The 26,256-nt window shown below is 36.2% G+C and overlaps 1 protein-coding gene across 4 annotated transcripts in view; it reads left to right on the forward strand.

The window, feature by feature from the left end:
* SMC5 (structural maintenance of chromosomes 5) overlaps positions 1-26,256 on the forward strand; it is a 104,448-nt gene that overhangs the window by 72,618 nt on the left and 5,574 nt on the right. For 3 of the 4 annotated variants that reach the window (XM_005683721.3, XM_013965974.2, XM_018052058.1), the window contains 11 exons: positions 1,722-1,876; positions 4,887-5,000; positions 11,735-11,829; positions 12,425-12,557; positions 15,044-15,217; positions 16,481-16,650; positions 18,981-19,104; positions 19,384-19,506; positions 23,440-23,565; positions 25,484-25,528; positions 25,976-26,071. In XM_005683721.3, the coding sequence (XP_005683778.1) occupies positions 1,722-1,876; positions 4,887-5,000; positions 11,735-11,829; positions 12,425-12,557; positions 15,044-15,217; positions 16,481-16,650; positions 18,981-19,104; positions 19,384-19,506; positions 23,440-23,565; positions 25,484-25,528; positions 25,976-26,071 (1,355 nt within the window). The remainder of the gene's footprint in view (positions 1-1,721; positions 1,877-4,886; positions 5,001-11,734; positions 11,830-12,424; positions 12,558-15,043; positions 15,218-16,480; positions 16,651-18,980; positions 19,105-19,383; positions 19,507-23,439; positions 23,566-25,483; positions 25,529-25,975; positions 26,072-26,256) is intronic. The other variant, XM_005683722.3, reaches the window with a different exon arrangement.

The following is a 26,256-nucleotide window of genomic DNA, read 5'->3' on the forward strand; positions in this document are numbered from 1 at the left end:
TGTTTGTAAAATGGGAGATATGTCTCTGTTGATGGACTTTCTTCTTTCCCTGATCATGTCTAAATGTTCAGCTCTGCTTGTTGAGGAAGCTCATTTAATACCTGTATCTGTTGTGTAATGATTTGCCTCTAGCAGACCATTGTCTTAGGTCAGATTAAGTTGATTAAATTCCCTAAAAATACTTTGTTTTCTGTACAGTCACTCAGTTTTCTGTTACTTCTCAGGTCAAATTTAAGCTCTTTATTCTAGCTTTCATAACCTTCTACTAGTTTTATTCCTAGAAGCCTCTCCAGCTTCATAATTATTTTTTTCCTATAGATCATATGGCTAGATCATTATTCAGACAGAGGAGATCTTACAGTCTGTCTTCTCAGTATATATGACTAAGCTCAGTTAAAAAACATTTTAAAAAGTATTTAGCAAAATCCTAGGTGTATGGTTTTAAGAGAAGACAAAACTAGATGAGACAGCTTCCTGATCCACTGTCAAGAGTAAGCACTCTTCAACTATTTCAGCAAATTTTTTTCTAATGGTTTTTCATATATCTTAATATTTTTCTTTCTCCATGTCTTGGTTAATCAACTTTAGATATCATCTTTTAATAGTTTGTTACTTTAGATGTGGATTTCAACTTATGACACCTCCCTTACCTATTGTTGTAATTCTCAAGTGGGATTATTTTTAATATTAGTAATCATAACATATATTAATGTGACTTACTATAAATATTCTTATTCTTTTTTTGTCATTTAGCATTTGTTGATAATGCTTGAATGCATATTTATAAGCTAAAAATATTGGTACTCCTAGCCTTTCTTTTTACTTTCCTCCTTTCTCATAATCTAACTCTGTAATGTGTACTCTGGTTTTTATAGTTTAAAGGCTGAAATATACTTTATTGAGAACCATAATTAAATGTTATATGTTCTGTTTATGGGTTAATTCAAACAGCTAGAAATATTAAGTATTATTTATGTTATTACAACAGTAAAACTTGTTCACAACAGAGCCAAGTAGTATATTATGACCTTATTTCCATTCATTGATAATTTTTTTTTTAAGATTTTAATTTACCATTTTTTAGAAATGCCATTTACTTTGGCATTTCCTTAATTGGGAAAAAAATTAACTTCAAGTTCTGAAAACTTGAATCCTCCCCCTCCCATCTAAACTGATTGTTCTCAAGGTCTGTTACATGAATGATACCTAGGACTTGTCTCACACTTTTTCTGTGTTGGATAAATAGCTATTGCTGAATTCTGTGTCTTCATATTTTTTTCTTAATTCCTTATTTTCTAAGAGTACATCTTCAGGTAACCTCCTAGGAAGAGATACTTGAGAATTGAGTCTTTGCATCCCTGAAAAATCTTTACTTTGTTCCCTCCCTTTTTTGTTGTATATAAAAATCTGGCTTGAAAACAATTTTTTCTCAGAATGTTAAACACCTATTGTGATTGTTTTTTGATAGAATCTAGTGTTTTCTCATTATTTTGTACATGATCTGTTTATTTTTGATAGCTTGAAGATCATCTTTTATCCCAGATGTTTGGAAATTTGAGAATGTTTTGTCCACGGTGGGTCTTTTTCACTGGGCTGGATACTTGCTGAGTGGTATTTATAGCTTTTAGATCTAAGATATTCTTTTGTATTATTAATAGGTTATTTTACTAATTAAAAGTTTTCAGAGAAATAATGCCTTTGTTTTTTTCCCCTAATTTTAGGTGTAGATGATCACATTATACGTTTTGACAATCTTATGAATCAAAAAGAAGATAAACTGAGACAGAGATATCGTGATACCTATGATGCTGTTCTGTGGCTAAGAAATAACAGAGACAAATTTAAGCAAAGAGTCTGTGAGCCCATAATGCTCACGGTAAGAAATTTGTTCACCTTAGTAATATCTGTTAGTTTTATTATTATAATTATTGTAGATTTTGTTGTTTTAAGAATTCTTAGTCTTATTAACACCCTAGTTTTCTATTAGACTTGTGGCATCTGGTATGCTGCTGAATCTGCACATGAGATCTGGTATGCTGCTGAATCTGTACCCTTTTTAAAGGGTCTTTGATAATAAACCTATGAACTGTTTCTTGATAGAAGTATGAAACTGGCAGCTTATTGACCAAGAATCATGTATAGACTTGGTTATCTGGTTCCTTTGGCAATTGCTATTTTTCGGTTATAATAAGCAATATAGTAAATTCTGCCAAAGGGGTAGAAAACTTCTGTAAATACAGGCTACTCATAAGGGGATACCTGACAGGACAAACAAGAAAATCATCTGCTACAAAAATGAAGCATTCTGAGGATTCTGAGAGTCAAAACCAACAATTTATTGACCTCATAAACATTTGATAGGTCTTATTGGTGACCATGGGTCATCAAGAATGGGGCAAGCTGTATTTGGTAAATTATTTAATCAAGTGTGGGTGTGGATTTAATAGGAAGATTTCCATCTAAAATATTTAAAATAGTAAGTTGGGCTATGAGAAGGAATGAAAAAATTTAAACCATTCTTTGCTAATGATATGTCAGACATTAAAACTTACCCCAAAACGATAAAAGGATCATTTTTACTAGATGATTCTTTCTTAACTTTGGGAAAGAATTCATTGTAGATCCTTGCACGATTACATGACAAGTTCTGTTTTCTGTAACTCCTGTTTATAATACACTTTATTCAAAATCATTTAATATAGTTATTTGTCTTTTATTAGAGCATGCATTGTATTAGCAAAATTAGTAGGTGTAATACTGTGTTCTCTTTTTGCTCAAATATGTATATTAGAATATTTTTGCCAGATCAGGAAGGGAATACCTCTTTTGGATGCAGGCATTATTGTTTTTATTAATCTAGTAAGGATTGAAAGAAAACACAAGAAAAAATACGTGACTCTTAGTATAATAAATTATAATGCAAGTTATTTTCAACAGATTTTTTATTAAAATGCCAACCTCAAAATACTGTCATCTTCTTGTCACTTGATTTCCTGATAGTAGTCAGTCACCAAGTTAGATTACTAGCTGGCATGTATTTACTTCTTAAGTTACATTTGAGTCTGAGATAAAGGGAGATACTCTTGTTATTTTATCCTTTCCTGGAACAACCTTTTACCTTTCCTACCACCTCCTTCCAGCAGTATCCTGCCCACACTTAACTGTACCTTCAAAGGGCTTAAAGTGTTGCCACAGGTCTCTGTTTACTAACATAAGGGTGCATTTATGATACGTTCATGAATTTTAAAACAGATTACAGGATAGATATTAGAAAGGTTTCATTTTTTAAAATAGCGAAACAGGAGTCTGCCCATTAACTACCAGAACATCTTGGAGTGCTACACCTTCTTTGGGTACCTGTTTATGTCTTAGTACTTTGTGAAGATGTTGCTTTGAAAAACTTTGCCAAATATTTTCTTCACTAATCTCATAAGGAATAAGAGCTCACTAAAAAGCTGATCAAGGTGCAAAACCAACATGGTTGCCAAATCTTCCTTCAGGATATCAGCAATGGAGTGTATATACACTTGGAAAAAATTGTCAATTACTACAGGAAATGCAGAAACTGACCAGTGACAAAAATGACCCCTACTTATGTGGCTTCTTTGAGATTCATTACCTAAACAAGCAGGTGAAGTTCATCTAAGAGTTAGATGTCCATGTAACCAACTTTACAGAATGTGTGGGCCCCAGAGTCTCATATGGCAGAAAATCTCTGATAAGTGTATCCTGGGGGAGAATGATAATGAGAGCTAAGTCCTAGGTTGGCTTATCTATTTAAAAAAAAATTTTCCTTTGGTGATATTGGAGTTACTTTATCCACTTTATTCTTCCAGCAAAGTAGTTTGATACCAAAAAATTTGTGGAACATTAGACATCTAATGTCTATAGCATTTATGTCTGTGTAACAATATTTTATATGGCTGTGATTTTTTTTTTTTTCTGTTTGCTTGTGTATCAGTTTCGCCATGTTTCTATACTGACTGATATTCTGTCATTTCAAGTAATACTGACCAACAATTTATGTGACAAACACTGTACTAATTTTTTTTATATTATTTCTTTCAATCCACTTTTGGTCCCATGAAGTATAAACTGTTTTACTCTACCCATTTTACAGATGAAGTAACTAAAGCTTTCAGAGATTTAGGTGGTACTTGATCAAGATCAGGATAGGAATTGAAGTGACATCTGTTGGATCCTAGAGCCCTGGCTCTTGAACTATTGATATCTTAGTATTTTCCATAGCACTGAGCCTCACATGCAGAAATGTCTATTAGTCAATATTTTTGAAATAAGTGATTAAGTTTATGCACTTGTAGTATAAACCTAAGGTTTCTCTTGAAAGCACTAACGAGTGAGTGAATGAAGTCACTCAATTGTGTCCAGCTCTTTGCAACCCTATGGACTGTAGCCTGCCAGGCTCCTCCGTCCATGGGATTTTCCAGGCAAGAATACTGGAGTGGGTTGCCATTTCCTTCTCCAGAAGATCTTCCCGACCCAGGGATTGAACCCAGGTCTCCCGCATTGTAGGCAGAGTTATAATTCATCCATAGCCAGTTCTTTTTCATTAGTCTCAAAATTTTATTTAGGCCTTTGTGTTTTTATACTAATTAGTGTTTGCAATGGATAGTATGAATTTCTCTTTAAGACAGTATGCATTAGGTGCTGTTAAAGTCTTAGCTTTTGCTTTACTATGTATGGACAGTAAATTAAACAGATATTTCCAGATGTTGACTCTTCAATACCAAACTGTTCTTTTTTTAATCTACTTTTTCTCAAGGATTGAATTTAACCTAATTAAATAATTCTAAGTTAGATATAGTTACATTCTAGTGATCAGTTTGGGTTTCATGAAAATCAGCTTTTCTTTTTGTTTTGTTTAGATAAATATGAAAGATAATAAAAATGCCAAATACATTGAAAATCATATTCCATCAAATGACCTGAGGGCTTTTGTGTTTGAAAATCAAGAAGATATGGAGGTTTTCCTCAAAGAGGCAAGTACTAACCAGCATAATACTTTAACTTACTTCATACTTATTTTCCAGTGCTTGAGTTTTTAACTTCAATCTGGAGCAAAAAATGATAATGACCTATTATACCAGCAATAACTCTTGTGTAAAATCATTCAAATTCACTAATTTCTTTTTTGTGCCATTATTGAGGATTGAATTTGTTTTACAAGAGGACAAACAGCCCATAATTCCATCTGTAACATATTTTGAAATTATGATTTGGAATTAACATGAAGTAGTCTGTCACATTAAGAAAGAGAAACATCTTGATGATGAGGCTTTGGTCTTGGACATCCTTTTTGGAAATGTATTGGAATGAACTCAGTTTTTCTTTGGAGAGGGAAATAGTATAATATTGCTTCTTATTATAAATAAAACATCTGCACTTCCCTGATGGTCCAGTGGATAAGACTGCACTTCCAGTGCGGGGAGTACAGGTTCAGTCCCTGGTTGGCGAATTGAGGTCCTATGGGCTGCATGGTGCAGCCAAATAAATAAAACTTTAAAAAGAGTGAGAATCCTATGTCTGACTAGAAAAACACCACTGACCAAGAATCTAAGCCACTAGAAACCAGCATGACTTAGTTAAGAGCATAGACTGAACAGACAGGCTACCAGACTTTGAATTCTGGCTTTACTGCTGTTTTAAAAAACTCAGTGTTTTGTATCTTAATTTCTTCACTATAAAATGGAGATAATATCTACTTCAAAATATGGTCATGATGATTAAATATTAAATGAAAAAGTTAAGAGCAGTGTTAGGTACTGTAGTTTTCACTGTATAATAATATGTATTGTGAGCTATGTATGTTACTATCTTTTCCTTTTGCAATGTGCCTTCTATTTTTTAAAAAACCCTGGAAAGATAAAGTTTAGATTTTGTTTTGGTTTAACTTTTTCTAGTAAGTCTAAGTAAGGACAGGACCCTGAATCAGCTTAAGTGGTCCTCTGTTTCTCTGGTACACAAATTACTGGAACAAATCTTTACTTTCTTTGACTTTCACTATATTGACCTCCTTCTGGTTCGGGAGTTGGCAGGGAATATGAATATATGATGACCAGATAAAAAGGCTGAATCTACAGACATATAAAATGGACTCCAAAAAGTTAGGCATCTGTGTAGTTAAGAGCTATTTAAGTCTAAGCAGTTGGGTTCTTGACCTGATGTCACTGAAAAGGTAGTTTACTTGGTTTACAAGTCTGTGAGACATGGCACAGTGTGAAGGGCCTAGAGTCAGGTGTAATTAGATGATTTCTGTTTTGTAAATGACCAGCTTAGCCTACACTGAGCAACTGGATTTGCCTCAAAAACTCATGCTTCGTCTGTGCTAAGAATTTGAACCATATAAGAAGACGTTTGTTATTTAGTCACTAGGTCATGTCCACCTCTTTTGTGACCCCATGACTGTAGCTACCAGGCTTCTCTGTTCATGGGATTTCCCAGGCAAGAATACTGGAGTGGGTTGCCATTCCCTTCTCTAGGGGATCTTCCCAACCAAGGGATCAAACCTGTGTCTCCTGCATCTCCTGCATTGGCAGGCAGATTCTTTTACCACTGAACCACCAGGGAAGCCCCAGTAATATGACATAGGTTCCAGGAAATTTGACCTTTTATTTTTCTTGTATTATGAGAACTATCCATTGCATCTCATTAGGACTAGAACTGCTTGCATGTGTGATTTTTGTGTGTGTATATTTTAAATTATGAAGTTTATTATATGTAATCTCCTCCTGTAATTATGTCTTCTGGAATACCATTTCCCATCCTTCGGTAACTTACAAACCAGTTGCTCAACTGTGTTGTTGTTCAGTCACTCAGTTGTGTCAGACTGTTTGTGACCCCATGAACTGCAGTATGCCAGGCTTCCATGTCCTTCACTATTTCCCAGAGTTCGCTTAAACCCGTGTCCATTGAGTCAGTGATGCCATCCAGCCATGTCATCCTCTGTGGTCCCTTTCTCCTACTGCTTTCAATCTTTCCCAGCATCAGGGTTTTTCCAGTGAGTCAGCTCTTCTATCAGGTGGCCAGAGTATTGGAGTTTCAGCTTCAGCATCAATCCTTCCAATGAATGTTCAGGACCGATTTCCTTTAGGATTGTCTGGTTTGATCTTGCAGTCCAAGGGACTCTGAAGAGTCTTCTCCAACACCACAGTTCAAACGCATCAGTTCTTTGGCACTCAGCCTTTTTTATTGTCCAGCTCTCACATCCGTACATAGCTACTGGAAAAACCAGAGCTTTGACTATATGGGCCTTTGTCATCAAAGTAATGTCTTTGCTTTTCAGTATACTGTCTAGCTTTGTCATAGCTTTTCTACCAAGGAGCAAGCGTCTTTTAATTTCATGGCTGCAGTCAACCATTTTCAGTGATTTTGGAGCCCAAGAAAATAAAGTCTGTCTCTGTTTTTGTTGTTTCCCCATCTGTTTGCCATGGTACTGGATGCCGTGATCTTAGCTTTTTGAATGTTGAATTTTAAGCCAGCTTTTTCATTCTCCTCTTTCACCTTCATCAAGAGGCTCTTTAATTCCTCTTCACTTTCTGCCATTAAGGTAGTGTCATCTTCATATCTTTATTGATATTTCTCCCAGCAATCTTGATTTCAGGTTATGTTTCATGCAGTCTGACGTTTTACATCATGTACTCTGCATAGGAGTTATATAAGTGGGGTGACGGTATACAGCCTTGATGTATTCCTTCCCCAATTTTGAACCATTCTGTTGTTCCATATCTGGTTCTCACTATTGCTTGACCTGCATACAGGTTTCACAGGAGTCAGGCAAGACGGTCTGGTATTCCCATCTCTTGAAAAATTTTCCAGTTTGTTGTGATCCACACAGTCAAAGTTGGTGAAGCAGTAGATATTTTTCTGGAACTCTCTTGCTATGTCTGTGATCTAGTGGATGCTGGTAGTTTGATCTCTGGTTTCTCTTTTTCTAAATCCAGCTTGTTGTACATCTGGAAGTTCTTGGTTCACATACTGTTGAAGCCTAGCTTGAAGGATTTTGAGCATTATCTTGCAAGCATGTGAAATGAGTGCAATTGTGCAGTAGTTTAAACATTGTTTGGCCTTGCCTTTTTTTGGGATAGGAATGAAAACTGACCTTTTCCAGTCCTGTGGCCACTGCTGAGTTTTCCAGATTTGCTGGCATATTAGTGCATCACTTTAACAGCATCATCCTTTAGGATTTGAAATAGCTTAGCTGGAATTCCCGGAGAAGGCAATGGCACCCCATTCTAGTACTCTTGCCTGGAAAATCCCATGGACGAAGGAGCCTGGCCCATGGGGTCGCCAAAAGTCAGGCACGACTGAGCGACTTCACTTTCACGCATTGGAGAAGAAAATAGCAACCCACTCCAGTGTTCTTGCCTGGAGAATCCCAGGGATGGCGGAGCCTGGTGGACTGCCGTCTCTGGGGTCGCACAGAGTCGGACACGACTGAAGCGACTTAGCAGCAGCAGCAGCAGCAGCTGGAATTCCATCACCTCCACTAGCTTTGTTCATAATGATGCTTCCTAAAGCACATTTGACTTCGCACTCTAGGATGTCTAGCTCTAGGTGAATGATCACACCATCGTGGTTATCTGGGTCATGAAGATCTTTTTTGTAGTTTTTGTTTGTACTGTTGTCTGTATGTCTGACTCTGCAACCTCATGGACTATAGAGTCCATGGAATTCTCCAATCCAGAATACTGGAGTGAGTAGCCATTCCCTTCTCCAAGGGATCTTCCCAGGTTACCCGCATTGCAAGTAGATTCTTTACCAGCTGAACCACAAGGGAAGCCCGTGTTCTTGCCACCTCTTCTTAATATCTTCTGCTTCTGTTAGGTCTGTACTGTTTCTGTCCTTTATTGAGCCCATCTTTGCATGAAATGTTCCCTTGGTATCTCTGATTTTCTTGAAGAGATCTCTAATCTTCCCCATTCTATTGTTTTCCTCTGTTTCTTTGCATTGTTCATTTAAAAGGCTTTCTTATCTCTCTCTACTATTCTTTGGAACTCTGCATTCAGATGGGTATATCTTTCCCTTTCTCCTTTGCCTTTCACTTCCCTCCTTTACTCAGCTGTTTGTAAGGCCTCCTCAGACAACCATTTGCCTTCTTGCATTTCTTTTTCTTGGGGATGGTTTTGGTCACCACCTCTGTACAGTGTGACGAACCTCCATCTATAGTTCTTCAGGCAGGAGACTGCCTGCCTGAAGATCTAATCCCTTCAATCTGTTTGTCACTTCTACTCTATAATCATAAGGAATTTGATTTAGGAAATACCTGAGTAGCCTAGTGGTTTCCCTATGTTCTTCAGTTTAAGTCTGAATTTTGCAATAAGGAGTTCATGATGTGACCCACAGTTAGCTCCTTGTTTTGTTTTTGCTGACGATATAGAGCTTCTCCATCTTCAGCCACAAAGAATATAAACAGTCTGATTTCTATATTGACCATCTGGTGATGTCCATGTATAGGGTCTTCTCTTGTGTTGTTGGAAGAGGGTGTTTGCTATGACCAGTGTGTTCTCTTGGTAAAACTGTTAGCTTTTGCCCTGCTTCATGTTGTACTCCAGGACCAAACTTGCCTGTTACTCCAGGTATCTCTCAACTTCCTACTTTTGCATTCCAGTCCCCTATGATGAAAAGGTCATCTTTTTTTTTTTTTTTTTTGGTGTTAGTTCTAGAAGGTCTTGTAGATCTTCAACTTAGGCTTCTTCGGCATTAGTGGTTGGGGCATAGACTTGGCATTACTGTGGTATTGCATGGTTTGCCTTGCAGAAAAACAGATCATTTTGTCATTTTTGAGACTGCACCCAAGTACTGCATTTCAGTCTCTTTTTTTTGACTGTGAGGGCCACTCCGTTCTTTCTAAGGGATTCTTGCACACAGTAGTAGATATAATGGTCATCTGAATTAAATTTGCCCATTCCTGTCCGTTTTAGTTTAGATTTCTAAAATGTCAATGTTCATTCTTGCCATCTTCTGTTTGACCACTTCCAATTTACCTTGATTCATGGAACTAACATTCCAGGTTTCTATGTTATACTGTTCTTTAGAGCAGTGGACTTTGCTTTCACCACTAGACACATCCACAACTGGGTATTGTTTCCACGTTGGGTCAGCTTCTTCATACCTTCTGAAGCTATTTCTCTCCTCTTCTCCAAACTGGAGAACAACTATTCCAAAGAAGTTCTGAGTCACTGCTGCAAAAGTTCTAGGCCCCACAACAGACTTCCCAACCTGGGGATCCAGCAAAGAGGGACTGAGAATCCCCAGAGAATTTGACTTTGAAGGACGGTGGGATTTGATTACAGACTTCCATAGGACTGGGAAACAGAGACACTTGGAGGACAAGCAAAATCTTGTGCATACCAGGACCCAGGAAAAAGGAGTGGTGACGCCACAAGAGACTGAGGCAGACGTACGTGGGTCAGTGGTGGCCTACTGCCGGGTTGGGGGCTCTGACGGCAACAGTCCTGGGAGGCAGGGCATGCTGGCATAAGTCCTTTTGAAGGAGGTTGCCATTAACTGCCGTTATCCCTACCATAGTTTGGCCTCAGGCCGCAATACAGGGAGGGAACATAGCCCCACCAGTCATGACCTATATAGTGTCAGTTGCTCAGTCGTGTCTGACTCTTTGTAATGCCATGGTCTGTCCACGGAATTCTCCAGGTAAGGATACTGGAGTGGGTTGCCATTCCTTTCTCCAGGGGATCTTCCTGACCGAGAGATTGAACCTAGGTCTTCTGAATTGCAGGCAGATTCTTTGCCATATGAACTACCAGTGAAGTCCAGATAAATGAAGAAAAGGCACTTCCTCATATAGTAGATTACCAACTAATAAATACAGAAAGAACAATTAGAATCATTAATGGTTCTTAAACCTATTAGGTAGTTCCATGAACAACAGAATATTTTTAAAGTCTCTCCACATACATAATTACAAACAGAAGAACAGTTGACAGATCTTTTTACTTGTTCTTTTTCAATCTTTTACCTCTTTATTGTGCTTCACTACATTGTCTAGCTCTTCTAGGACAATGCTGAAAAAAAGTGCTAAGGTTTGATATCTCTACTTGTTCCCAAGCCTAGGGGGGAAGCACTTAATAATCCACAATTAAGTACTGTGTCTGCTCTATGCTTATCATAGATGCCCTTTATCACATTGAGGAAGTTTTCTTCTGTTCCTAGTTAGCTGAAAATTCTTAGATAATCTTATGGCTTTTGTACTTTATTCTGACAATACAGTAAGTTAGACTCACGTAGCATTCCAAGTCAACCAATCTCACATTCCTGGGATAAACTTGACTGGGTCATGTGTAGTATTTATATATTGCTAGGTTCTGTTTACTAATACTTTGTTAAGGATTTTTGTATATGTGTTCAGGAGGGATATTGTAATGTTTTTGTTACGATTATACTGGAATCATAAAATGACTTGGGAAGTGTCCCGTCCTTCTGTGTTCTGAAAAGGAGTCTTGGTGTTACTGTTTCCTTATCTGTTTGATAGACTTTATCAGTGAAAACAATAAAAGAAATGTACTTTCTGTGAAAACACATAGCTATTAATATCATCACACTAAAAAGTTTCTTTTATGAGTACCGTTAAATATCTAGTCATTGTTCAATTTTTTGATCGTCCCATGAATGCCAGTAAGAATAATATCATAATTTTAAAAATCTTCATTGAAAGTATATGGTAATTAAAGTAGTATTTTATTTTCCTTATATTAAGGTTCGTGACAATAAAAAATTAAGAGTAAATGCTGTTATTGCTCCTAAGAATTCATATGCAGAAAAAGCGCCTTCAAGATCTTTGAATGACCTGAAGTAAGTCTTGAAAATAGTATTAGAACTAAGCTGTTTTTTGACTATTGAATCATCATTTATCTCTTAAATATATTTAAATTATCTCTTTGTCACACAAATATATTTGTTATAGGCTGTATTATTCTCTTTTAGGATCTCTTCTTAAGTCTAAAAAGGCAAAATCTAGGCCCAGGAACAGACTGTGGCATTCTTAGTATACGATAGTGATTTTTCGAATCATTGGAATAATATTGGACTATTTAGTGAGCTCCTGAAATAGTTGGTTAGTTATTGGGGAAATAGGATAAATCACTTCATAATGTAAAAGTAATTTCCAGAAGGATCAAATGGAAATCCTACAATTATAAAACTACTACAAGTAAATAAAGTCTTAACTCTGTATAAAAGCAATGGTAGAAACCACAAAAGAAGAGATTAATAGTTTGTAATTATAAATATTAAACTTTTCTGATCAGGAAATAAAATCACTTAAGTGACTACCTGTACCATCATTCATTTATATTTTATTTATTGTTTATTCACTTGTCAACTATGAGATTTTTTTTTTTTAATGCTGTTTTAAGAAGAAAATCCTAAAAGGTGCTTTTCATTTCAGACAATATGGATTTTTCTCTTATTTGCGAGAATTGTTTGATGCCCCTGACCCTGTCATGAGTTATCTTTGCTGCCAGTATCACATTCATGAAGTTCCTGTAGGAACTGAAAGAACCAGAGAAAAAATTGAACGGGTAAGAAAACACTGAATCAATCAGTACCAAAAATGTAGTTTTGTTAAAACTTCTTAACGGCAAGGAAAACTTGTGAGAAATTTAAAGAAACGTGTCATTGTTTTTAACTAAACAGGAATTACCTTGATATTTTACATTTCTAATATTACATAGGACAGTGAACGCTGACTAATACTTTATGACAGTAAGGATGTGGAGTTACCTAAATAAATACTTAATACTTGTAGGGTAACTAAATTAAAGCCTGAAAAGAGACACCTGACTCTCTTACTGAATTCTGCTTTGCTTAACAAACATTTGTTCAAACATTAATGGTTTATTCATTTAAATTCTTGTATTCTAGATTATTTTTCAGACGGATTATACTTTAGGATGGTAGGCTAGGATATAGAACTATTCTGGTAAGCCCTCCCCTTAAAGTTCCACGTAAGGTTATCTCTTAAGCGAATGGCCACTCTTAGGAGGATCCCCTTTCTTATCCAGCAGAGCCCCATGAACTTGTAGGTTCCTGTGTTCTGCTGATGCTGCGTCGAGTTTTCTTCTCCTTACCAGTAGTCTCCAAGACTCCAAACCACCTTCAGTGCTTTCATCATAGGCAGAAACAGCGAAGAAGTCTTTCTAGAACAGATTTTTCCATAATACTAAGTTACCATGTTAATGCTGTTGGTATGCATTTACAGACCTAACTGCTATTGATAATACTGAATTTATTAGAGAATGTGTTTTAAGTTTTTAACAGCCAGTCTACAAGTATCGTAGGATATTCATTTGTAGTCTGGCGCTTTTGTATACCTCATTAACAGAAGATAGAAATGGGGCCTCATTACTAACCCATTTTGTGAAGATAAGCAAATTATTAAGTTGCATATCATATTATGGTGATCATTTGGGGAAACCAAAAAAATAGACCTCTCCATGTGTGTGTGCCTCTCTTTAATACTCATTGATGGAGTTTAAAAAAAGAAGACAATATGCACAGATCTTCCAATTTCTGTCATAACTTCAGGGGTAGGTAGGGTGCTACCTCTTAAGGTTAGGACAGTAGGCATTCTTTACTATTGCAGAAAGGCTAGAAAATTTGCTAAGGGCTTTCATAGCTTTACTCTGGTGCAAAAAGGGATAGTAATGCACTTGGAAAATCCTTTCACTTTTTGAACAGTTCTTCAAGTTGAAATATTTTTATGTGCTTTACTTTTTAACATTCTGTTTAGGTCACCTAGAGAGCTTTAACTCTACTGTCTCTACTAGAAAAAAGAACATGGTACATAGAAAAGCAACATCAGACACCTAGTAAAACCCTTAACGTAGTCTTGGCCATCTTTCAGAAAATACAAACCTGCAGTGAGGAAATTTACTATCTAAACATTTCATGTCTACCTCCTGACAACAATGGTCATATTTTCTCCCTTAGAAAAAAATAACATTCTTTAGTGTAAGTTTTGCTTTATTATCCAATTCTGACATTTTAGACTCTGTAAATGATTATTTTCATGACACGTGGTGGGTAGGCTAACGTCATGTGGGCTCTCCTTTCATTTCAAATTACTGAGCATTTGTGGATGCCAGTTTATACCCTGTTAAGCTAAGTATACTTAAATATGTCATATCTCATCACTTAGACGGTAAACTTCTGCAGAGAAACAAGCCACAAGAATACTGGTAATAAACCTGTAGAGACTGGAAAAAAATACATTACAGCAGCCTATTCTTTATGCAGAAACAGATCCAACAATGTTGTGGTGTTTAGAATGTGCTTAGTTTATGAAACTCCTTAATAAATTCTTGAGAGAACAACTCTCCCCCAAAATGCAAAAAGAAGTCTTTGAAATCCTTGAAAAAGTATGTGCATTAAGTATTCCCCAAATATATAGGAATTAAATATAAGATTATGTATCTTTGAACAATATAACTAAGGGGAAGGGAGAGTAAATGTATTAGTTGAGATAACAGACTTCATTCTTCTGGGCAACTGACTCCCCAAAAGTACACCTACTTGGGAGAGATTGTATAGTGAAGTAGAAGTATAGCCACCTTTGGTAGTTGTTTCGGTTTTCTCCCAGTTCTCTTCCTTAGTGTTGTTTTCCAAAATAATAACCTGAAATTTATCACTCACCTTTTTAGAGATGTTGGGTTACATTTAAAGAATGAAAATAAATCTAATATATTTTGATCTATATTTCGCTTGATCAGTATTTTTAATTCTTTAGTCCTTTTTTTTAAATGTTGTAATTATTCTTGTGCTTAGTCCCTCAGTCATGTCTGACTCTTTGCGACTCCACATACTGTAACTCACTAGGCTTCTCATGGGGATTCTCCAGGCAAGAATACTGGAGTGGGTTGCCATGCCCTCCTCCAGGAGATCTTCCCAACGCAGGGATCAAACCCAGGTCTCCCGCACTGCAAGCAGATTCTTTACATCTGAGCCACTGGGGAAGCCCCATCCGATAATTCTTAAATGTCTACTAAATGTTTATTTTACATTATAGGTAATACAGGAAACCCGATTAAAACAAATTTATACAGCAGAAGAAAAGTATGTGGTGAAAACTTCTTTTTATTCAAACAAAGTCATTTCAAGTAACACATCCCTAAAAGTAGCTCAGTTTCTCACAGTCACCGTGGATCTAGAGCAAAGACGACACTTAGAAGAACAGCTGAAGGTTGGTCATTTTTTATTTTACAGTTGATCTGCAGTGTTGTATTAGTTTCTGGTATACAGCAAACTGAGTCAGTTATATTCTTTTTCATTGTGGTTTGGTCCAGGATATTGAATATAGTTCCCTGTGCTATATAGTATGACCTTGTTGTATATCTATTTTGTATATAATAGTTTGCATCTGTTAATCCCAAACCCTAATCCATCCGACCCCACCTCACCCTTTCCCTTGGCAACTACAAATCTATTCTCTGCATCCAAGTCTGTTTTATTAAGAAATTTGTGTCACATTTTAGATTGTACATATAAGTGATATGGTATTTGTTTTTCTGACTTACTTAACCTAGTGTATTGTTGTAGATAGCATTACTTCATTCTTTTATGGCTAAGTATTATTTCATTGAATATACCATTCATTGAATATACCAAAGGTACACTGAATGTACTGTTCTTTATCCATTCACCTGTTGATGGGCATTTAGATTGTATCCATGTCTTGGCTGTTGTAAATAGTGCTGCTGTGAACATTGGGGTACATGTATCTTTTCAAATTATAGTTTTGTCTGGATATATGCCCAGGAGTGGGATTGCTGGACCATATGGTAACTATTTTTAGTTTTTTGAGGAACCTCCATACTATTTTCCGTGATGGCTGAACCAATTTACATTCTCACCAACAGTGTAGGAGAGTTCTCTTTTCTGTACACCCTCTCCAGCATTTATTATTTGTTTACTTTTTAAAATGATGGCCATTCTGAGTGGTATGAGGTGGTACTCTGTTGTGGTTTCGATTTGCATTTCTCTAATATTATTAGCAATGTGGAGCATCTTTTCATGTGCCTATTGGCCATTTGTTTCTCTTCTTTGGAGAAATATCTGTTTAAGTCTTCTGCTCATTTAGTGTTTGGATTGTTTGTGTTTATGTTACTGAGCTGTTTTGTATATTTTGGAAATTAAGTCCTTGTCCATCATATCCTTTGCAAATATTTTTTCCCAGTCCATAGGTTGTCTTTTTATGGTTTCCTTTACTGTGTAAAACTTACAAGTTTGGTTAAGTCCGTTTGTAGTTTTTTTGCTTTTATTTCTGTTGTCTTGGGAGATTGACTTAAGAAAACATTGGTGTGATTCATGTCAGAGAATTACAGTGTTACGTCTTCTATTGAAGTTAAAGATTCGATATTTTGATTTGAGTATTTAAAAAGAATATTAACTCAGTTTATAATACTTTAGTCTTTAAAATATACTAACAATGTTGCATATTCCATAGGAAATTAATAGAAAATTGCAAGCAGTAGAATCAGGATTGATTGCCTTACGTGAGACAAACAAGCATCTGGAACATAAAGATAATGAACTTAGACAAAAGAAGAAGGAGCTTCTTGAAAGGAAAACCAAGAAAAGACAACTGGAACAAAAAATTAGTTCTAAACTAGGAAGGTAACTTTCAGCCCATTCTGGGCTGGGGGGTTGGGAGGGCGATACAAATGTACTATAAGGATATTATTAGTTATATGTACCTTGTCATGACCACACAGTTCCCACCAGCATGCTGTGTAGAGTTTCTCTCTCAAACTCAAACCCTTCTACCCAAAACACAGGACAAAGCAGGGGGAGTCTTAACAGTTATGAATTTTTCTGTTCCTTGATCAGCTGTTTTCATCCCTGGAACCCATTCTATTCTTAAAAATTATTGAGGACCTTGAGGAAGTTTTGTTTATATGGATTATATCTATTGATATTTACCAAATTAGAAATTAAATAGTACATTAAAATGATAAGTTCATTATATGTTAACAAAAAATATTTATGAGAAACAATTTTCCAAACAAAATGCATTTAGCAAGAAGAGGGACATTATTTTTACATTTGTAAATCTCTTTAGATGAAGTTAGTTGTTTTTTCATAAGTGCTTCTGCATTCACTTGGTTGTGAGAAGTATGTGAAGAAAACCTGGCCCCACATATATATGTAACTGGAAAAGGGAAGACTGCTTTAATAGACTTGTCAGCATATGTATTCTTTAATGTCACATCAAAACTTGCCAAAGTGTGGTTTGTTAACGTTTAAATGCAACATGGAATCTGAAATCATTAGTGAAGGAATATACTCTTACATTACCATAAGTGCATCTTTTACCCATGAATGACTGTGTTACATTATGCTAGCTTACTGTGAAATCCCAGGCAATTGTTCTCAGAACTGATTGTAAGTTTTATTTTGAACTTAGATGTTTTGTAGAAACTTATATATCTGATATATAAGATCAGATAAAAGCTGTTAGGGTGTTCAGTCTAGGGGAGAGGAAAGTGAGTTCCAGTTTCAGAGTTTTTCCATGCCCATTTCAGGACACAATGCAGACCTTTTTGGTGATTATTCTATAGGAAAGAAGCATAAAAGAACAAAGATATAGGTATTAAAGACAATAAATGACAGCTCATTGCCTTGAGTACAGTATAAATTTACCTTGATTTAATAGTGTTTCCAAACACATAAGTTGAATATTTTAAATGCTTTGTAAAAAATTGTTTTTTTTTAATAAAGCAAATTGCCTGTTAACTTTTACAAGTCAGTAGCGTATGTACCTTAGTTGCTTAAAAGAAGACATATCTGCTGAGTCTTAACTGCTTAGAATTCTTTTCTATATAAACCCTTCACTTTTAACTTCAGTCATCCACAAGTCAACCTTTTACTGTTGGACTGCTGTATTGAACTCATTGTCTGAAACTAAACTTTTTCCTGGTAATGTTGAATTTTGTAGTGAAATATCCTTTCATATCCATTGTCATCCTGGCTGTCTCATATCTACAGTTACTCTGGAATACTGCAGTGGTGACATGGTTGGTGGTCTCTCCATGACTCATCTCCTCCATTCAGGGCATACAGAATACTGTCATCAAGTTTATCATCTTTTCATGTTCCTGCCCCCTTCAAGATATCTGTGGTGGCTTCCTACCTTTGCTGTATGAAATTTAAATACTGCTTTCCTTTAGATTGTCCTTCACGTTTTTCAAAATCTTCTTGCACTCCACACATTCTAATTTCCTCCCTCTCTGCCCTGACACACTCTTCACTCACCATTCAGTCCACTCTCTACAATATCCACTGAACTTGTTTATTCTTGTTTTCATTGCTTCCATCTTTGATTTTTCCCTGTCGTGGAAAGAACTTGGCCCTTGATGTCAAACACACCTTACAACTTAGTATATGTAATGTTAGGTAACTTAAGTAAACTTCTACAGCCTTAGTGTCTCCATATTAAAAAGCAAAGTATTAACTTTTAGAATTGTTGTATTGTCTTTTCATCATCATTATTTTACCTATTAGATTGCCACAGTTAAGCTCCTTAAGGGAAGGGACTGTTTTTATAAACAGTGCTTATCACTTACAGACCAGACACTATACTAAGTGTGTTGCATAATTTGCCTTCTTTTAGTCTTCACCAAAGCCCTGCAGAAGTACTATTATTACTTACAGTTTATAGATGAGGAAATCACAGCTTAGAAGAGTAGCTTGTTCAGTTATACTGCTCATTGGTGGCAAAGAGGAATTTTAAACCCAAGTTTCTGACTCTAGATCCTGTGGCACTTAATACATCTCAAAAAATAGTTTTTGATCCTGAGTGATTGCATAAAATGCTTAATCAGGAAGCTATCAGTTAACATCTGAATAGTATTGCTACATAGACCATAAAGCAGCAAGAAACCTGAGAATTTGGGCTCAATCCTTGTGTTTTCTCTGATTTCTACATCATTATGCTTTTCATACAGTTTAAAGCTGATGGAACAGGATACTTGCAATCTTGAAGAGGAAGAACGAAAAGCAAGTACCAAAATCAAAGAAATAAATGTTCAAAAAGCAAAACTTGTTACTGAATTAACAAACTTGATAAAGGTAAATAAGACATTTTCATTTTAGTCATGTTTTTGTGGTTGCAAGTCGATAGTAAAATCTTAGCAAGAGATTTTTATAGGTAATTTCAACTTTCTCTGTTTGACATTTCTATTTACAGATCAGTAAATTGATTAAAAGTGCTCATTAAGCTAAATTGGTTTATTCAAAATGACTCAAAGGAGAACTATTTAAGATTGGAGAGAAGTATCAATCGCATTAGAAAAATGTTAAGAAACTATATTGTTGTAAAATAAAACTCATAGAGGTTTTTATTCCTAGAATTGTACTGCTTTACATATACAAAAAGTAGATTTAATTCTTCAAAATACTACAGTGATCTCTGAGAAGAACAAATTGGAATCAGATTATATAGCAACCTCATCACAGCTACGTATCACAGAGGTAAAATTATTGCTTTTATTTTTTATTTCAGGACTTCAGTTTGAATACTATATATACACATGTATGTATATATCATGCCTTGCAGTGTGCAGTTTTGGGTATGCTGTTTACAGATTTCATGTACTCTGCTGATTAAGAAGTAATATTTGAAACCCTTTGTGTACACTTTTGATGATTACCACCCTCCCCCAATTAAATAACAAAAAGAGTACCTGATTTAGTCATTTGAAAACCAAAATCTTACCATGTCTGCTATCTTAGCTGATACAAATTATAGTACTATTGCCAAGAAGCAACTAGTAGCTTTTATTGCAGTTTGTGTCCCCTAAACTACAGATGAGTTCTAGTCAACACTAAGAATGGCCTTAGTGTGTGATCCCAGTGATTTAATCTTCTGTTAATGATAAATATTGAAATGGGGGAGGACAGGGGGTGATGTACTAAGTTAACATAAATTCCAAAGAAGAACAAGCAACAAAATGAGGTCGTAAGAGTGACATAGTTTTTGAGTCTTTCAAATCCGTTCCCCAAAATAGAAGAGCAACTGGGATACTATGATGACGTAACAGCAAGCCCGCAGACAATGTATACAACAGACTCAGCTTAAAGTTGTCCCTGTAGGTGCACTGCAGAATATTCTCACATTCATCGCCCAGGATTAGCATGAGGCTAGGTTAAGGGCTTAGTCCTTAATAAAACTGCCCTTCAGATGCCACCTGCACTTCTGACCAACTGGTGACTGATTCAAGGGTTCTCATGGCTCCCCCAAGTTCATTAATTTACTGGAATGGCTCACAGAACTGAAGAAAAGGCTGTTCTCAACAATTGCAGTTTTATTATATAAACAATACAAATCCCTACTGGTCAAAAGGCTTATAGGGCGGGGAGGGTCCTGCACACAGTTTCTATGCCCTTTTCTGGTGAAATAATTTGTTGCTGTCCTAGCACATCAGTGTTTAGAATTTTTACCGGGTTGCATTACCTAGGCATGACTGATTGGATCATTGGCCATATGGTTAAACTCGGTCTCTAGCCCTTCTCTCTGCAGTTTAAGAGACTGGATGGGGATAATAATAAGACTCAAAGCCCCAACCCTTTAGTCACATGATTTGTCTTTCTGGCATTGACTTCCCCCATCCTGAGTCACTCCTTAGCATAAACTCAGACACTCTGTCACTCAGAAACTTCCTAGGATTTTAGTCTTCCTCCCAAGAACCAGGGACAAACATCAGTCAAGTTCTGTGTTTTACGACAGCCATGAACCCCAGAATATCGGTAGGTGAGATAATCAGCAGCAGCAGCAAGACTGGTATGGTATTAGAAAGTATGTGGTAAGAAACAGAGGGAAGGCTCAAAGAACCCAAAAACTAAGTCACCAGGAGGTTCTCATCTTTTAAGAAAAGAGGCCCCATTTGGTGTAGAAAGCTCAGCAGACCAACTTCAGAGCAGCTGAAACTGGAAGGTGACTTTTAGATTGCAGAAAGGTCAGGTGGTGCTGGGGTGATGCAGGTCCTGTGAACTAGCAACTCACGTGAAACTGCCTTGCAGAACAAAGTTGCTTACTGAGGAGAACTAGAACTGCTGGGCAGGCTAAGGAGACAGCAAGCATGTGTTATGTGGTCAGAAGGCTGACACGGTAGCTAAAGGCACCACACTTAAACACAGAAGAAGGGAGACAAGTAAGTAAAACAATATATTTGCTGACTGTCCTGTAGGTACTATTAGGAAATAAAAGGATACTACCTCAGGTTAGATGCTTTGGGAGAGGGAAATGAGGGAGAATTTCAATATTGTTTATAGTAGAACTGAACTGAGTATGTCAAAGATACTCAGGCCACAAGGATATAAGATACTTGTGCATAAGTAATCTTTCAAATAAAAATGGCAGGATGTTTAGCATACATATATAATCAGAATAAAGACTTCTACACCTGCTGCCTTCCCTAACCTGACAGGGGAATCTCCTGTCCATATTGTTAGTAGCAGCAGAAGCAGTAATATTTTTGAGTTGAGCTGATTACTCTGGAGAGTAGAAAGGTTCTTAATTATACTCTCCAGGGAAATCATCTCATTAGCTACTTGTCACACTAGATTTTCTTACCTGGACATATACACAAACTCCCTGACAGGTTTTTCCATTACTGATCTTCTTGCCTTTATTTTCTATTTCCTTGGCAATATTTTATATCATTGTTTCTCTTTTTTTTATATGTTAATCTGAAAGTTATTAAACACTTTTTAGTTATAATTGTCTTACCAACCCTTTTGTAGGGCTCTTTTCTTCCTTGTACTGTGTTTTGGTAAGTGCTTGTTACTAACTGATCATAGTCACCAACTATGCATTTTAAATAGTCAAGAATGACGAGTGAGAGATACAGAGAAGAGTAAGTCTATAGTAGTTCATTTTGTCTTTCATTTGCTCTTTTTCCTTCTCATGTTTTCTGTCACTTACCCACGCTTGCTCTTAGCTATTCTCTTGCTGGTCTTCATTTGAAACAAAGGGAGATTATTTCCTTCCTTCTTTTCTTCCCCTCACCCCACTTTGGGATTTGTCTTTTACCCTGATCATGAAAAACAAATGCACACACAAAAAAGATTGACACAGAATTTCAGTAGAGTTGTGTTCATGAAGGAACTTAGGGGTAACAAAACACCATTGAGTTTAATAACTTCCTCAAATTATTGGAGGGCGAATAGTGGGAAAGGGATCCAAACCCATTAAACATTTCCAGAGGTATGTCACTATCATCTGGATTATTTTTACAAGTTAATAAACTGACTACACATAAATCCAGATATGGAGGTAGACAGATGGATGAACATGTTACTTAGTTTTTAACTTTGAACAGGTTTCCTGACCACTCCAAGCCTGTTGTTTTCAGCCACAGATATTACAATACCTAACTTGCAGGGCTATTGTGATAGTAAGTTTAATAATACATCAAGGTGCTTAATGCGCTCCCTAGCATGAAACATGTATGGATTTACATCAAGATTCATGTTATAAAAATTGGAAGTTGTTAAATTTTTTTATCCTACTATCAAATTTAGAAACTGTGTTTTCATCTAATGTTCTTTACCTGCCTGCTTGCTACTCTCCCACAAAAACTGAACTTTAGGAAAGACTTTTTTTTCGATTTAGATGATATATATGTATTTCGCGGTGTGGGGTGGGGGGACCTTTATCAAGTAAACAGTATATTTCCACTACCATTGTTTACTATTTGATTGATTGAAGTAGAATTTGCAAGCTTGTATATTAAACGTTGTGAAGATCACTGATGTCTGAACTCCAAATTTGACAAGGAATGGAGGGAGGAAGGACCAGACACACACTGTGTGATGGATGTGAATAAGATTACACAAGTTTAGTTCCTTTTTTATTTAATCTCCAAAAATACAAAGGATGATGTTGCTGTGCTGTGTCTTTATGAAAATGACTGTGCATCTTATTATTCAACTTTCTATGCTTAATACATGATAAAATACTGATATTTAATAGGTTCTCAGTAATTATTTGGTGAAGGAATGAATGGGTCCATGAATAAATGATCTACATGAAAGGCACTTGGAAAACATTGAAAGGTTCTGCTGAGTTTTCTGATAGGAAGCCTATGTATTGTATGTATTGTTTTACTAGAGTATAATTATACATAGGTTAAACATTCATAAAAAGGCAATTGTTTAAATTTCAAAGCTGTTAGGGATTCAAGAATGCCATATTATTAATGTCCTAATATATTTTGAAGTTTAAGTTCAAATTTTAGCAATAAAATCAGTCATAATTTGAGATACGGTTTTTGGATGATTTGCTTACTATTATCAAAATTCAGTAATACATGTGATACAGTGTGGTGATATTTATTCATAAAAGAACCCTCTGATTTAACAGTAACTTACAAATTTTCAAAATACTTCTTTTTCTTAAAATAGCAACATTTCATTGAGTTGGATGAAAATAGACAGAGATTATTGCAGAAATGCAAGGAACTTATGAAGAGAGCTAGGCAAGTATGTAACCTGGGTGCAGAGCAGACTGTTCCTCAAGAATATCAGACAGTAAGTATAAAAATATATAATGCTATAAGTTAACATATTTAACACAGTATTTTTAAGCTTAAAGTGTGTTAGGCATTGTACAGGGCCATGTAAAACATGATCTGCCATAAAAAGTGAGAGTTCCCCCCGCCGCCATTTTTTAACTGAGTATGCATGTAATTTTGCTCAACAAATTTTTTCTTCATGATATTCAAATGGACACCATTTAGTCTTATTGCTTAGTACTAAAGTTATTCAGATATGCGTATCATTTTGCAAAACTATTTCTACCAAAACATTCATCCAATAAAAAGCTTTTTTCTCCAAGCACCTTTTTAGGAGAGGTTTGGGAGATGGGACATAATTTTTCCTGGAAATGTAGTACTAGTAATTGATATATAAGAAACAGTACATAGAGGTTATAGAACAACAAAGACAAAATGAAAATCTTTTCCTGGAAATCAGGGTGTTTATTTAGGGTTCTTTGGGAGTGGATTCTTTATGACTAACATCTGTTGGTAAAGAAAAGAGCCTTTCCTTCTTCTCATTATGTGTACTTTATATACTGACATATCATTTAGTTAGTAAAATGAGAAGATACTGCCCTTTCCTGCCAGTTCTACACTGAGTAGGTAGCCCCTTGACCTGAAGCTTTATCTGATAGGTAGGGGTAATGCCTTGATTACCTTCTATCACACATTGAACAAAACACATACTTTGTTCTGTCTTGAAATTTATATTCTAGTCTGGAGGGTGGGGAGAACAAATCAAAAAGCAAATAGATTATGTTGGGAATAGCAGGAGGTGCTAAGAAGAAGAAGAATACACGGTAAGAGGCCAGTGTCAGAGAAGGCCCCTTTGAGAAGATACTATTTTAGATGAGTCCTGGATGAACAGAAGAAATCAGTCAAGTGAAGGTTTGAAGGAAAAGCATTCCAGGTAGAGAAGACAGCTCATTCAAAGCTCTTGAGGCAGAAGTATGTTTGGCTTGTTTCAGAATAGAAAGAATCTTAGGCTAAAATTTATTATCCAAGGAGGGCAGAAGTCAGATCCTGTAGGGCCTTATAGACCATAGAAGGAATTTGGGCTTTACTTTGAGATGAAGTCCACTGGAGAGCTTTAAACAGAAGATCGATAGAGGTAGGACAGCCGTTTGTAGAGCACTCCAGCTGCAATCTGGAGAATAAAGTAGGGATACAAGAATGGAAGATGACCATTTAGGGGATTATTGCTTTGGACCAGGCAAGAGACTCTTGTGGTGTGGATTAGAGTGGAAGCACAAAAGACAGAGCAGTTTACAGACTTGAGGTATCTTTTAATGACAGAACCAGCATGACTTACTAATGGTTTTGAATTGAAGGGTAGAGAGAGAATCCCTAAATTTTGCGAATTACTGAGATGGGAAAGATCGAAGGACAAATAGGTCTGCTCAAATTGGTGGGGAAGGTGGGTAAGTTGCAGATTTGTTTCACCATCTTAAATTTGTCTATTAGAATCAAATGAAGATATGAAATAAGTGTGTGGCACATGAGTTCAAAGCTCAAAGGACAAGTTAGGTTCAACAAAATAAACTATAAATATCTGAAAGCTTATAGAAGCTGAACTGCTTTCCAGATGGTTAGAGGGAAAAAAGACAGGTTAAGAATTAATGTAGCATGTTAGGATCTTTTTCAGAGTTTTAAGATTCATTTTGTACATTGTAGTACATAAACTTCTGCAAGTTGTGCCGACAAAACATTGTACTGCTTGCCTGCCCCCACACTGCTCTAATTTGTCGCTATTGTATAGTCTCAGAAGATAGTACTATGGTGAAATTCTACTGTCAAAGTAATTGGATTCTTAGGATGCTTTTATAGTTCTTCACAAGTACAGTATAAAGTTCTAACTTCTTGCTCTCTTTCAATGCCCCACATATTCTGGACCCATTCTACCAATTCAGCAAGTACCCACCATTCCAAATGGACACAACTCCTCACCCCCCATGGTATGCAGCGCTCTTTCTTTTTCTCCAAGCTCCTATCTCTCCTCTGCCTTACTTTTCCGTAGCTGTTTGCTTTAAGGCCCAGAGATGAATTCTAGGCCTCTGAATTCTGTTTCTTGTAGCTCCTGTAGCATGAACTGATAATTCCTTTCTCCAAATTCCATAACCAGTATGATGTGTACTGCTTATTTTAATACTCAACATCAATACATTGCCTTAAGGTGTTAGCTCATGTTATTAAGTATATACATTTTGTTTTCTTCTAAAGTATAAACCCCTTTTTGAAAGCAAAAAGCCATGTTTGTAATTCCTTTGATTCCTTACTGTGTTGTGCTAGCATGCTGTTCAACATATAGCAGACACTCAACAGAATATTTTCATTTTAATTATTTGAATTGAACTGTTTTCACTGTACCACGTATAATAATGGACAGTGTTTTCATTCTTTAGGCTTTCCAAGATCTTCCGAACACCTTGGATGAAATTGATGCTTTATTAACTGAGGAAAGATCAAGAGCATCTTGCTTCACAGGACTCAATCCTACAGTATGCTTCTTTCCCTAATGCCTCCGGCAGTCGCCACCACCAGCACAACTGCCCCCACCCCCCACACACACAGTTCCCTCCAGTACTTGCCTCCCACTCTGTTCCTGCTGTCTAGCTTATTATTACCAAGAACTCTAGTACAATGTACTTTTAAATGCCAGATTCTGAATCTATTAGAATTTTAA

Source organism: Capra hircus, chromosome 8, assembly GCF_001704415.2.
Source record: "Capra hircus breed San Clemente chromosome 8, ASM170441v1, whole genome shotgun sequence".
Classification (NCBI taxonomy): domain Eukaryota; kingdom Metazoa; phylum Chordata; class Mammalia; order Artiodactyla; family Bovidae; genus Capra; species Capra hircus.